The 15354-nt window shown below is 39.3% G+C and overlaps 1 protein-coding gene across 2 annotated transcripts in view; it reads left to right on the top strand.

Annotated features, from left to right (window-relative positions):
• The window catches only part of LOC144806895 (uncharacterized), a 100502-nt gene extending 86264 nt beyond the window's left edge, over positions 1–14238 (top strand). For both annotated transcript variants that reach the window (XM_078673006.1, XM_078673005.1), the window contains one exon: positions 2117–14238. In XM_078673006.1, coding sequence (XP_078529132.1) covers positions 3517–5424 — 1908 coding nt within the window. In that variant the 5' untranslated portion in view covers positions 2117–3516 and the 3' untranslated portion in view covers positions 5425–14238. The remainder of the gene's footprint in view (positions 1–2116) is intronic.
• Positions 14239–15354: the final 1116 nt, after the last annotated feature.

Raw genomic sequence — 15354 nt, 5'->3', positions numbered from 1 at the left:
AATTCAACAACTAGTTCAAATATGTTCTCTCAATGTTTTAAGCTTTATTACAAATGTCACAAAAAGATGTTAATATTTCACTTCTGTTCTTGGATTTTCGTCACAATACAATACTCTGAACATAATCTTCACAAAAGTTATTTACAAACGTTTAAGCAATTGCCATTATAAATTACAATAACTTTTACTCAAGTATTAATTATTTAAAAAAATTAAAAGCCATTGTTATTTGTAACATCAATAATCTAAGTCACGTAAATACAACACATATTGCATTACAAATGCAATAGATGTCACATTTGCGAAAGTTAAAACTATTGGCATTGTAAATGACAAAGCTATTAATTTCGCTATTTTCAAAACCAACACATAAATAAAAAATGTGTCATTTACTATACCAATAGCCCAAACTTTCCTAATGCAAGACCTATTGCATTGCAAATGCTTGTTATAATTACAAGGGTGTGACAACACCACATAACACCGCATAAGCAACAAGTGCAGATTAAACCACAGGGTTAAAAAAAAAAAAACACACACACCGTGAGCTTAAACCTGTACTAAACACACACGCCTCAATAACAGGTACATCATAGAAAGACTGATGGACATAATGAAGCGGGCCTAGAGATACATGCATAGCACAGACAAGATAAAGCTCTTGATTTAGAGTTTGGTGAGCAGGGTACTCCTTCACAAGCGTGGTGTAATGTAATGTATACTTGTAAAGCGCACTGTTGCCAAGCGGCTTCCTGGCGCTGTATACCACTGGGGAACCCGTCCTGGCTTTCCCTGTGGGATGGTCCCTCCTGGGTGTCCCCAAGGTGAAGCCAGGCATCCCTGGCGTTGGTGGGGCCGTTGTGGAGATGAGGCAAGCTAATGCCCAGAGTTGCAGAGTGAGACCCCTGGTTAGAGTAGGCACCGAAGCGAGAATTATCGAGTCTGCTGACCCTGGTCCACGACCCTGCCGCGTTGGGAATTGAACCCTGGTCCCGGGCCGTCCTCTGCTTCCCGGTCTGCCGCCTCTAACCAGTGAGCCACATTACTACAACACATATTGTAGATCAACTTCCTATAGATGGTTGAGATTGCTTTTTCGGTCAGGGGATTAGTTAGCAGCTGGTCCTCCAGTGGGGATGCATCAGGCAACTTCCCCCCCCCCTTCCCAGATGTTACCTTGCAGAGCGTGACCCACCTGCAAATGTCAGAACCGTTTTTAGTCGCCTAATTCATACCAATCGGACCATCGAGTTGCACCTCCACCAGCGAATGGTCTGAGATTCTTCTGCCTGTCAAACCACATGCCATTCACTATTTCATAGTGTTTTTCTGCTTTTATTTACCACTTGTTTTATGCATGTGGTTGGTTGGGGGGGAGGAGATGGGCGAAGCAGGGGAGGGAAGGGGAAAGATATTTCTGACAGAGGGAAGAATTGTGTGTTTCCCCCAGTTAGTAAAAAAACAGCATAAGTCTTGGCTGCTTCTGCTGCACCCAGAGTCTTGTGGGTCTTTTCAGTCTAATTTTTCTGTCTGGAAAAAAATTGTGTCCTGTTTTTCTGCACAAAAGCCTAACGACTGATAATCAGGTGGAATAAAATGAACACATGAAAGTACTCCTTAATTTCATTGCCCTTGATTCATACTCTGGGCCATAGTTGAGGGATAGGTCTAGGCATAGTCCTCGCAATACACAATAGATTTGCGTGCGGCAGAGGCCAGAGCTCAAAAGTCAGGTTACCAGATACAAGTAGGTGGTAACTCAGGGCAGGGGAAAGCCTGTTGTCTGTGGAGGGGAAATTCCCATCCTAGAAATATACATTAAAATTAATTAATAGTATTCTATTTTAAATATCTTTTTGGTGCCAGTCCATATGACTTTAATGTATGCTTTTGGGATTCCATGTTACAAGTCCATAGGGTACATGTATCCTTTCTGAGCTTAATAAAATGTTGGAAATTCTACAAATCCTCACTCCTAGATCCAAGTACTCTCAGGCTACCATTCTACACTCTGCTCTGTCTGAAGAACGGCTCAACACAATTCTGCATTGATATGGCTTGTAAATTATTTTTGGGGATATTTACATGTATTAACTATTTAATTTTAATACTATAGGTGATTGAAATTACGGACGAAGAAAGCAAGATTTAGCACCAGCCAACTGAATGTTAGTGCCATAAGAAGGATTATTTTGAAAAACCGAAGGACATCCAGCATTCTAAGTTTAAACAATTTCCAAAATCTAGGTGTGGCGAGGAAGTAGGAGATGAGGAAAGTACTATACCTGTAAGTCTCTAATTTTGCATTTCGTTAACCCAGAGCAAAGTCATATCTGTCCACACAGCATCAGAAATAGTGCCAGAAAGACCAATCACAACATCCTCATCTGAAATATTATCAGAAAGACAAATTGTCTCAGCATGACAGAATAACGTTCATCTAAAGGACGCATGATCTAAAGCATCATGTAATTCCAGAGAGGAAGCACACACTGCATAAAAGAAAGATATAACAAAAGGTTTCTTCTGCAAACCATCAAAGAAAAGACACTGATAGAAGACTCTGAAGCTGACACGCTAACAACCAAAAGATTGGAAAATCACCTTTGTTCAACAACCGTTTTTAACCACTTACGCAAGTTTGAGACTATCTGCCTCGGGATAGAACACCTCGACCCACTCTGCTCACTCTGGCGAAAACCTTAAAAATTCACCACTTTATTGTGTTCATGACCATCTCAGATTGTTTGCTTTTTATTGTGTACTGTTCTGTAATTCTATGTAAATCGCCTCAACCTTATCTGTTGTGCAGGAATGATATGTAAAACTGTTAAATATCAAAATGGATTAAATGAGCACCGTTGCGCTATAGCTAATATAAATAAATCCTCGTCTTCAGAACTACAATCCTTAACCTTACACCAAACACAGAACGGGTAAAAGGAACAGATGTTCTGCGACTGGTGAGACACAATATTACTGTGCACGTTCTAACGCCCTCAGTTACTGCCATTACGCCAGTGCAAAACGGTACTTCTCAGTTTAATCATTAAATATCAGACTAACTCCTTATCACTGCATTGCTAAGAACCTATACAAATAGATTTGAGAAAAACTTCAGTCACAAAATAAGTTGCTGCCGGAGAGGCTATAACCAAAAGACTATTATCTGCTACAAACATTTCGACAAGTGTTACAGGGCTGCATCCAGACATATTTTGCTCAATTCAAGTGTTAAGAAGATTACACACAATATCTTTTAGAGATAAATGTTGAACATTATCTAAACAAGCCCGACTCTAAAATCGGGTTCACTCTTACCGTGGCATATAAGCAAGAGAAAACTAAATGTAGAGATATTAACTCTAGGAATACACCTTTTAAAAACACGGGCTGTGAGAACAATTTCAGTGTTCAAACCTGCCTCAATCAAAGCAAAATAACCCAAGTTGGGGAAAAAGTTACCCGAGCCAAAAAAGATTAAGCCATAAATCTCATCTCACTGAATTTGAGAGAATGCACACTGGGAAAATCCTCTCTCAGTGCTCTGAATGCCAAAAATGTTTCAGCAGTAAATCTTATCTCACTGAGCATATGAGAATCCACACTGGGGAAAAACCTTATCAGTGCTCTGAATGCCAGAAAAGGTTTAGCTTAAAAGCGAGTCTGTATCGACATGTGAGATTCAGCCATAAATCACATCTCACTGAATTTGAGAGAATGCACACTGGGAAAAACCTCTCTCAGTGCTCTGAATGCCAAAAAAGTTTCAGAGATAAATATTATCTCACTGAGCATATGAGAATCCACACTGGGGAAAAACCTTATCAGTGCTCTGAATGCCAGAAAAGGTTTTGTAACAAACAAAGTCTTTCTCGACATGTATTAACCCACTCTGTAGAAAAACCTTATCAGTGCTCTGAATGCCAGAAATGTTTCAGTTTAAAAAGTAGGCTCACACATCACATACGAATCCACACTGGGGAAAACCCCTATCAGTGCTCTGAATGCCAGAAAAGGTTTAGTTTCAAACCGCAACTTTATCGGCATGCATTAACCCACTCTGTGGAAAACCCTTATCAGTGCTCTGAATGCCAAAAAAGTTTCAGCAGTAATTCTTATCTCACTGAACATATAAGAATCCACACTGGGGACAAACCTTATCAGTGCTCTGAATGCCAGGAAAGGTTTTATAACAAAAAAAGTCTTTCTCGACATGTAATAACCCACTCTGGCAAAAAACCTCACCAGTGCTCTGAATGCCAGAAAAGGTTTAGTTTCAAAGACAGTCTAAATCGACATCTACTAACCCACTCTGTGGAAAAACCTTACCAGTGCTCTGAATGCCAGAAATATTTCATTAAAAAAGGAGACCTTACTGTACATACAAGGACCCACACTGGGGAAAAACCTTATCAGTGCTCTGAATGCCAGAAAAGGTTTTGTAAAAAACAAAGTCTTTCTCAACATGTATTAACCCACACTGGGGAAAAACTTTACCAGTGCTCTGAATGCCACAAATGTTTCAGTACAAAAAACAATCTCATTCATCATATAAGAACCCACACTGGGGAAAAACCTTATCATTGCACGGATTGCCAGAAATGTTTCATTAGCCAAGCCCAGCTCACTCTGCATAGAAGAACCCACACTGGAGAGAAACCTTATCAGTGCCCGGAATGCCAGAAATGTTTCATTGACAAAAACAGTCTCACTCATCATATAAGAACCCACACTGGGGAGAAACCTTTTCAGTGCTCTGAATGCCAGAAATGTTTCCGTGTAAAATTCAGACTCACTGAACATACAAGAATCCACACAGGGGAAAAACCATATCAGTGCTCTGAATGCCAGAAAAGGTTTTGTAAAAAACAAAGTCTTTCTCAACATGTAATGAACCACACTGGGGAAAAACCTTATACGTGTTTTGAATGCCAGAAAGGTTTCAGTTTAAAAAGTAGTCTCACAAAGCACATAAGAATCCACACTGGGGAAAAACCTTATCAGTGCTCTGAATGCCAGAAATGTTTCAAAAACAAACTCGGTCTCACCCAGCATATACAGACCCACACTGGGGAAAAACCTTATCAGTGCTCTGAAAGCCAGAAAAGGTTTTGTAACCAACAAAGTCTTTCTCAACATTCAATAACCCATTCTGTGGAACAACCTTATCAGTGCTCTGAATGCCAGAAATGTTTCAGTAAAAAAAGTAGTCTCACACGACACATAAGAATCCACACTGGGGAAAAACCTTATCAGTGCATTGAATGCCACAAATGTTTCAGTGAAAAAATCAATCTCACTCACCATATAAGAACCCACACTGGGGAAAAACCTTATCAGTGCTCTGAATGCCAGAAATGTTTCAGTGAAAAAAGACATCTCACGCTGCATATAAAAACCCACACTGGGGAAAAACCTTAGAGTGCTCTGAATGCCCAAAACATTTCAACCGTAAATCACTTCTAACTGCACATGTGAGATTCCACACTGGGGAAAAAACCTTATCAGTGCTCTGAATGCCAGAAATGTTTCAGTGACAAAAGAAGTCTTTCTCGACATACAATAACCCACACTGGGGAAAAACCTTATCCATGCTCTGAATGTCAGAAATGTTTCAAAAACAAACTCAGTCTCACTCGGCATATAGGAACCCATATTGGGAAAAAACCTTATCAATGCTCTGAAGCCCAAAAGATTTCAAACTTAAATCACTTCTAACTGCACATGTGAGATTCCACACTGGGGAAAAACCTTATCAGTGCTCTGAATGCCAGAAATGTTTCAGTGAAAGAAGAATACTCACTACACATACAAGAACCCACCATGGGGAAAAACCTTATTGCATTGAAAGCCACAAATGTTTCAGTGAAAAAATCAATCTCACTCACCATATAAGAACCCACACTGGGGGAAAACCTTATCAGTGCTCTGAATGCCAAAAATCTTTCAGCCGTAAATATGATCTCACTGCACATTTGAGAATCCACACTGGGGGAAAAACATCAGTGCTCTAAATGTCAGAAAAGATTCAGAGGTAGTGATGGTTACATGCACCATAAGAAAACACCCCATCAAAAATACTTCAGTGCTCCAAGTGCCAGAAAAGCATCAATTTTAAATGCAATCTCACCTACATGAGAAGACGCACACAGGGAAAAAACATTACCTATGCTGTGAATGCCAGAAATTCCTATTTTTTGATAGGCACAGCCTCACTAACCATAATCCACTCCATACTGATGAAAACCTTATGAGTGCTCTGAATGCCAGAAAAGCTGCAGAGACAAACGTTATCTCACCTTGAGAAACTCCACACTGAAGAAAATCCTTATGCTGTAAAAGCTTGAATCTGAAAGACAGAGTTATGCTTCATGAGAGATCCAACTCTGGGGAAAAACCTTATGAGTGCTCAAAATGCAAGCAAAGTTTTGGTCACAAATTACGTCTCACTTGTCATGAGCAAACTCACACGGGAGAAAAAAGTCTTATGTGTGTTCTGAATGTCAGATAAGGTTTAATCAAAAATCAATGTCACTTCACATGAGAGAATTCACACTGGACTAAAGCCTTATACAGGAGGGGAAAGCCAGAAACGTTATACTCAGAAAGGAGATCTCACAAAACAATAGAAATGCACCCGCACCAGGTAAAAAGTAAGGCGTATCTTGAGTTGCAGAAAAGCTTCTAACAACCTGACTTTACATGAGAGAGCACATATTGTAGTTGCAATAGGATTATTCAAGAAATTCTTGCAGGATAACTTAGGCTGCCCGCAGGCAACCTCCAAAGAAATTTCAGGCCTTGAAAATGTTTTAATTGCAACAAAATCCACAATTTGAGTATCTGAAAGTTACAAAACTCTCAAGGTCTTTACTTGACACAGAGAAGTGTTAGTACTTGCAAACATCAATTAATTAACAAAAAATTCACAATATTAATGTCTTAAATTTTCTCCATTCAAAAGGTTTCTACTCACACTTGTTTCTTAACATATGACTGAAATCTAGATGTTCATGCTAAGATTAGGCCTAGGCGGTGTTCCTCAATGAAGAACTCGGCAAAGTGTCAAAAAAACTCAACCGCTCAACGTTGAGTTCTGCGAGCAGCAGAGTGCGTTAGGGTCAATTTGAACCGCTTTTTCGGCGAGTAGCACGCTACTCCAGGATCCCAAAATGATTAGTGGTGAATTAGTGTAGGGAAATATGAAATGTATTTGAGAGCTGGACATGTTGGTCTGTTAGTTGGGTTGAAAAAGAGACTGGAGGGATAGAAGAGGGAAGGTTTTGCATTTATATAGCGCTTGCTACCCCTGATGAAGTGTTGAAGCGCTTTCAGCGAGTAGCATGCTACTCCGGAACCCAAAAAGATGAATAGATAGATCAATTATTGTGGGTAGGTTGTTTTATTATATAAATACAACTGTACGAACATTTATAAAATTCTCTTGTAAAGTTGTATCCAAGTGTCGTGTATAGTCTCTGATAATAATGTATACAAAGTTGGCTTGCCATCAAGACTGATGCCCCGTAATATTGATGCAGAGTCAGTTGTGCTGAAGTATTTTAGACACTTGTTGAATTGTAACATCCACCTCATAGTGTTGTAGACGAATATAGGATCCTAGTGTAATTTTCCCGATTCACTTCTCTTGCATGAGAAAGAAGACTGCTCAATAAATAACCTTTTTTTATTGAAAACACCCATCTCTCTATTTCTCTGCAAATCCTGGTGAAACGAAGCATGCACAATTGACTGAGTGAAATAGCAATCTATGGTTTCCGCAACTCTAGAGATATATTTCTTATTCTTGGGGAACAAAGTTGTCATGTTTATGCGGTTGTCAGAAACTAATCCCTTCTTGTGAATTCGAGAAAGTTTCTAGTGACCTCTGAGCTAGCTGGCATTCACAATTAAGTCTAACATATTCAATAGAGTGTGGTAAATAAATAATTAAATACGGTACTATTTTTGAATACATTAATAATAACAGATAGCTCAATAAATAAGAGGCAGGATCCGAGGAATCTGAGTCGAACGGGCTTTATTCAGGCAAAAGTGAAGGGACAGGATCGGGAGAGCCTGAAATAAAATAGAGAGGCAGCTGCAACGTTTCATCAACAGTACAAGATATATATAGTAGAATATCACAATTACATTACATACAGTAGGCGTAACTAGTGACAAGCGTAAGATAAGAAGACATGGGCGTGAAAAGAAGGCGTGCACAGGGCGTGCACGTAGACATGTGATGAGAACGTCACAGAAGTGTCATGAATGGGCGGAAACATGGAGGGGGCTACCTGAGCAGCTGGGACCTTTTACCTAGTGGTGCGCGCAAACGGGCAATGACGCGTTACCGGGGAGAGCTGGGGGCTATGACTTCTGCACTAGAAGAGGAGACTAAAGTCTGCGGTGTCAGGACGACATGTACCTATAGCATATCTGGTATCTGGTGTTTGGAGTACATGTTGATAGAATCTAAAAGTTATCAGGGCAAAGGCTACTTGACACTAAGACTGGTGCATGCATATATTCTACATGTATTGCGTGTGCTATCAATCGTCCAGGAATATTAATTCAGTAATTCTCTTGCCTGGAGACAGAAAGACTAGACTATGACTGAAACTGTTTATATGGTTCGCTAGCTTAGGAATGTGAAGACGGAGAGCTGAACTGATAACTAGAGGCATAACATATTCTTGGCAGACAGGCAGGCAGAGCCAGGCCGGGCACCGCGCTGCGCGGCAGGAAGTAAGTGAAGGGTCAGGGATGCAGGTGGTGGCTGCTTCGCTCCTCGGAGTAGGTTCAGGAGACTGTAGCTTGAATCTGATGTCCGGGCCCTTCTGAGGCCTAGAAACGGGGACAATTCAATGAATTAACGTGCACACTGTAAACGTGGCAACATAGGCCTAATACTTGTTGTTTTCACGAGAACTGGAAACTGGCATACTAGAGTTGGACACAACTATAATTGCGTCTTTAATCGATCATAGGGGGATATATGCATATCGATCATGCACATATAACATAGGATGGGGAACACGTAGGCACATATGACAAGGCAAAATTCAATTTTCCTCAAGAGACCTAGTCGACTTCAGTCCTACGTCTAAACTATTGTTTATGTTATTCCAATACGCAGAGCCTATTGGGAATATAGGAACTACACTACAGTAGGTACTGTTGTTTGTATCATGTCCATATTGTAGGCAGACACAAACGCCGAAATAGTGCACTATTTATATTAAGCATAATGTAGGTGAACAGATCACAGTACCCACTGTACAAGCTGTAGTAGGTGCTTAGAAGTAGAGTGACATAGAGGGCAATAAACACTCCACTTACTCTGTCACTAGCTTAGTACAGACGAACGCCAAAGGCTTCGTACATGATGAAGCATCAGAGTGCACCCTCTTTCTGCGTCCCATGGGCATTTTGGCTTTTGTTCTACAGAAGAGGCTGCAGACTCTTACATAGTCCTTTATGTAGTGTGGATCACATTGGAGAGATTCTCAGCGGGCATGCTTACCTTTGTATTGGGCATGGCCACATTCAAATGTGGGAAAACCTTTTGTCTTCCGACTGCACTGTATTATTGAAACGGGCGAAAGGGCAAACAAGCAGTGAGGAGACGCACTGATTGTATATCACCACCTGACAGGATGGTGACAGAACCCAACCACCTGCAGGGGAAACGTGCCACCTCGTTTAATAGCTGCCAGGCGCTTTACTTTGTAAGCAGACTGGTGGTTTACAACTGTACCTACGTTGGGGCACCACATGCTTTTTCCAGCATAATCTGGTGTACTCCCCCTGTGTGACATGACAGCACCCACTGAAGACTGCACCGTTGTGTAGTCTGGGACAGGACAGTTCACCTTCCCTGTAATTCTGAACTGGGCCTTTAAATACGGTACTATTTTGTGTGCCTATTTAATTCAGGTATACAAAGAATGTGGTACTACTTGTATACTAAGGTACATAATGAGATTACGTAGATTACACCTTTGTGTGCCTAATGCTGCCATTTGCATTTCAAGACCAGTGATTAATGTGGCTTTATGAAGTTCAACGCCATTGGGTGTTCCCGACCTGTCTGATACTTGCATATGGAAAAGATGGGCCATTTGGAACCTAAAGATAGATAAACATATTCATAGGTCACGATTTAAGTCTGCATCTAAAATAAAACTGAAAATTAGGAGAGGTGATAAGTGAGATGTTAAAAGGCAGCCGCTTATCGAGTTGCATTTGTAAGTAGGTCTCCCTATATTATGAGATCTATTCCTGCTTCAGTCCTTAATTGCAATGAATACTTTAATACCCAGGCATGAAGTCATTGTCGAGCTGTTTAAATGTCCCTGTCTCCCCACCTCTTCCCCAATGCATCCTTAACCAGTGGCCTAGCCTGTGTGCCCTGGGCCCTAGGGCAAGAAAGGAAATGTGACACCTGCCCTCCGTTTGGACTGTGGAAACCATCAATAATTGTTCTGTGGGCCCCTCATGCCTTTGTTTGAACTGTGACAAACTGCAGTCATCAGGGTTCAGTGGGCCTTTAAGGCGTCTGGGACCTGGTGCCACTGCACCTGCTGCACCAATAGGAAGCTAAACCCCTGCCCTTAACAGCTTCTATTCTAGCCCCACTGGTGAACTGAACCAGCCAAGTACTGATCTGGCCATATCTGCAGGCATGAGCCGCCTCTTCGACTGAAGGGATTTAAGTCGCATGAAAGCAGCATGCGGGAAACAACTATTTTCTGAGGCAGTCAACCAACACCTTGTCTGTTCCAACCTGAATCCATTTAAAACCAGGGACGAAAAAACGGTTCATCGTCATCTCTTGCTTATCAAAAGGGTAAAACAGATTCATCTAACATTACAGTGTACCACATAAAAAAAATTGTGATTCTGTGTACAAATTAAAACTAGCATGCATAAAGAAAGGGGAGCCTTTGGCCAAAATAGCCATTTTCCCTACCCATACTTCTAACACATCTTCTACAAAAAAATGTTAACTACATTGTCATCTGGAAATAGTCATTAGCGCCTACTCATAAGCAAATGACATTTAGAATTCTCTTTCACTTCAAGCTTTCAAAAGTAAATTGATATAAAAGCAGTATTGAATTTTTTGACATTGTGTACTCTTACCAAAAATTAGAGCATCAATTTTATATGACGCGCCATAGAAAAAAGGAGTTCTTTATATATACTAAACCTCCAGAAATGTTTGATTAACCAGTTATAAAGTCACGTCTAGCTTAGTTAGTTTATAGTCTTCTTTTTAAGAGAAATTATTTCACATTTTTACTAGATCTGCATGGCTAAACACTTATAAGGTCCCAAAGGCGAGACCTATTGGCTATGCCAAGGCTTGTTATTGATTGAGTACAATGAGCTACAGCACTTTTGATTAGGTCCTGAAGAACGCCGCAAACACCTCTTTGGAGGGTCAATAGGCTGAAACATGTTGACCTCTTATTAACTTTCACTCTGCTGCCCCCACTACCCTGAGCTCATTTTTGTGGTATTTCGTATACCATTCTCTATAACAAAACATGCCTGAACTCCTCCGTCTCAGTGAGGGGGCTGTACCCTGTACTTTAACTAGGTATAACGGTGGGAGGAGGTTCTGAATGAGGAAGCATGCCAACTATGGTGGGTGAGGGAAATCTTCCCTTTAAAGGGATATTTCATCTTAGCTAGGTTTTCATTTGCAACAGTAATCCTCATAGACCCAAGGGTTTCTTGATTGTGGTGGAAATACATTTTTACCCCTTCATTATACGTTTAAGCACAGACCATTGCTTGAAATGTTGTGATCAATGTAGGATTTATCTAGAAGAGAAGTCTGTTAATTCAAGCAGATTTTTAATACCACAAGGTATAAGAAATTAGGGGATCTTTATCTGATATCTTTATCAGTAAATTATCTGAAATTATTGCACATATACTTTTGCAAGTATTATTTCTGAAGATAAAGGAAATTCTATATTTGTCTTTTCTAAACTAACCCCAGTGCGTTTAACTACAATAACCACCTCTCTCAAAGCAATATTGTGCTTGGTTTAGTGAGAAAGCTAAATGATCTAGGAGAAACCAGGACTGCGCGTCAGTATTTTTCTTAGGAAGCTTTAAGTTAGAGAGTGAAAACACTTTTTAGAATGCCCCAAAAATTGTGACAAAGATATTTCAATATGTTTGACAAAAAGAATAGGTACATTTCATGACAATATTGAAATAGGAAATAAAATAATAGAAAGAAATATTTACACCACATGACAAAAATATTAGTGACTACATTTCAGCAATATATAGGAAATACTGAGGTTCATATATTAATAATCCATTTGGTAAAAGTGGTTGCTTGTGGAGTCAGCACACTACTCTGTCTGTGATTGCTTTGAAATAAAGGCCTTTTTAATGCACCCCATTTTACTTTCAGATTCACAAATGTCCCCTTGGGTTACTACCTCCTGTTACTGTTTTTCAGCCCACGTATGGTTTCAAAGCTTAATACATACCTTAAGGATGTATTACATATTTAGATGGGACACTATTAATATTCCCCTTCCAAATTCTTAATTGTTAAATGGGATTAGTACATTGCAAAAAGCGGTTTAGCATTTGCAAACTCTGCGAATTACCGAACCAGTGGATTTTTGAACAATAAAACCCTTGGTACATGAGTCAATTGGTCTCAATTCCCTCCAAATTAAGTTTGCTAATAATGTTAGTTGAATGATAACCGGTGCACGTACCTATTTAGTGTTAGTGTTGCTTTAGATCAAATAAAAACAATCACACATAACTTTTACACAAAACTTAAAGACAGAATTTCTGACATCCAGCTTTAATGTTTTCTTAAATATATTTGCAAATGTTGTCACTTAAACAGGAAAGCATCTAAACCGGTCTCTGGATATAAAATAGGTTGTAATCATAATCTTTCGATACATGTTCTGAGTTCCAGGAACAATGTGTGTTATCTGTGTTTACTCTAAACCACTATAATAAACATTTTCAATGCTTTTATATTTGATCTGTTTGTACTGGTTTCTATTGCAGACAATAATCTAGATTTAGACCAAGGATCTATTCCACCCATGGCTTTTAAAACCTATTTATCATTGATCTCTTTTAGTGTTATCGCAATTAAAACTGTAATAGAACTGATCTGAGAGATGGACCTTCAAAGTCAATTTCTTGAACAAACTATAGAGTTAAAATCTGAATAGATTAGATCCACAAGGATTGCCTGACCACTGTATTTTACATCAATAGATTACTAATCAGCACATGTTGTCTAAGTACAATTCACTCATCTTCAATTTTTCACGGAGCTCATGCTGGGTCTGTGTGAATTATTTTAAAATATGACATTTAAATGTCCAAAAGTTTAGGTATTCTAGTTTCAAGCCTGGTCAAACCTTAATGAATGCTATACCTAAAGATGCCCTTCTGTTCCTACATGTTATTGTGCACCATGATTCAGAAATAGCATGTTTTTGCTTTCGGAGGTAAAATTCTAAACATATTTATTGTTGTTGCCATCTGAAACATGATCACTAATTGGGAAGATAACAACAAGTGGTCCTGTGATGCTTACTGGAATGGGAAGTGTTTAATCAAAAGGTGGATTGAATTCAAGTTTAGGTGACAATTTTACAAAAGTGTATGGATTTTGTATATATTTAAAATTGTTGATCTCTAAAAAGGCTTAAATCAAAAAATCAAATTGAAATTCAAGTTTATCATTTTAATCCTATTGATGGAAAAGATGTAATTTTGAACCCCATGAGGTGGGTCCTTTCCAGAAAGCATTCAGGTTGTAATCATGAGTCAAATAATGCTGAGAAGGTTAAAATATTCAAATTGAATTCTAATTATACATGAAATGTTCATTGTTCAATATATATCTCTTAGTATTTTAATGTGAGGACTTTATTGCTTAAGGAAAATAATTAGTATTTGTTTTTCTATATGTAGCAAGCATTACATTAATGAAACCACTGTATCCCACCTTCTTTCTTTCCTTTCCTGTTCTTTATGAACGTTTCTATTGTTGAACTTTAAAGGCTGCCCGAAATTAAGAATTGTGCTGTTCCTAACTTTGCTAAGTTACAGTCTGTTGATTTTTATGTACAACTTTCGTCTCTTATGTGTATGGCAACTGATGTTCTGTTTTGCTTTAATAATCAGCTTATGTTTATTAGGTTTTATTATTCAATAAAATGTTTCAAACACAACAAATGGTAGTTGATATGTGTTTACAACTGCAGCATTTTTATTGTATGGGCATTTTCAAAGGGGCCAAAAATATTGTCTGCGGGTTGACGGAGTACCACATTGGCATCAGCAGGCAGAGTTTTGGGCAGGTGATTGGGGGTATATGTAAGGTTGGAGTAGGGGGAACAACGCATGTACATTGTGTGGACTGTGACTCCTGGAGTTATTGTGAGGGATACCATGCTACCCTGTAAATGAATCCCCTAGTGATTATTATCAACAAACTTTATTCGGTTTTATGAAAGAAAACCATAAAAGTCATACATAAAATGATAAAACATTTTCCAAGTTACAGATTGACAAATATAGTATGTACAAGTAAATCAAAACACAAGATAAAAATTCATGAAGTACAGTACAGAAGTTAATCGCAGCTTGACCTGAGTCTAACAGCGAACCATAAAAAGTAAAGCGTATGCAAAACAGTGTCTTTAGAGAGCAGTTGTAAAAAGATAAGAGCTGGTCTCACCCTCCTAAAACCTGTTTTTTTGAGAATGGGAATAATAAATAACTTTCTAAGGACAGCATAAAAACTACAAAACATTATAAAGTGCATCATGTCCTGAGGAGACTCACCGTTGCAGCCACAGGGCATGAGGCACAGGCGTCTGTGGGAGCCGCAAGGGTGTGCCATGAGGTAATGGAAGAGGTTAAGCCGAACCGGGTTATTGAAAATGATTATGGATGCTTTTAAGCCCTAGAAGATAAGGTTCGCTGGTTGGTACGGTTTTTAACATGATGTACATACGCACACTAGGCTTACACAGCTCATTTCCCTCTCTATCACAGTGGCTTATTCCTAAAAAACACTCTTTGACCAGAGAAAAGTCACTCTTACATCTGCGCTCAGGGTTAGCGAATAGTTCCTACCTACCCTGGAGAGGCCAACTCTTATATACTGGAGCCATCGGATGCGTGAGACACGGTCAAGTGAAAGGCATTCCCGTAGGATGTCTTTGCGAAGTGTATTTTCTTGCTTAGCCCAAATATTAAGCCACAAAGCCAGGGGTCGGAAAGCCAGTACATTTGAGAGGAAAGGCATTCCCAACTCTTTGTGCACGA

This window comes from Lissotriton helveticus, chromosome 1_2, assembly GCF_964261635.1.
Source record: "Lissotriton helveticus chromosome 1_2, aLisHel1.1, whole genome shotgun sequence".
Classification (NCBI taxonomy): Eukaryota; Metazoa; Chordata; class Amphibia; order Caudata; family Salamandridae; genus Lissotriton; species Lissotriton helveticus.
Note: the sequence above shows the minus strand (reverse complement) of the source record. Positions and strands in the feature narration are given on the sequence as shown.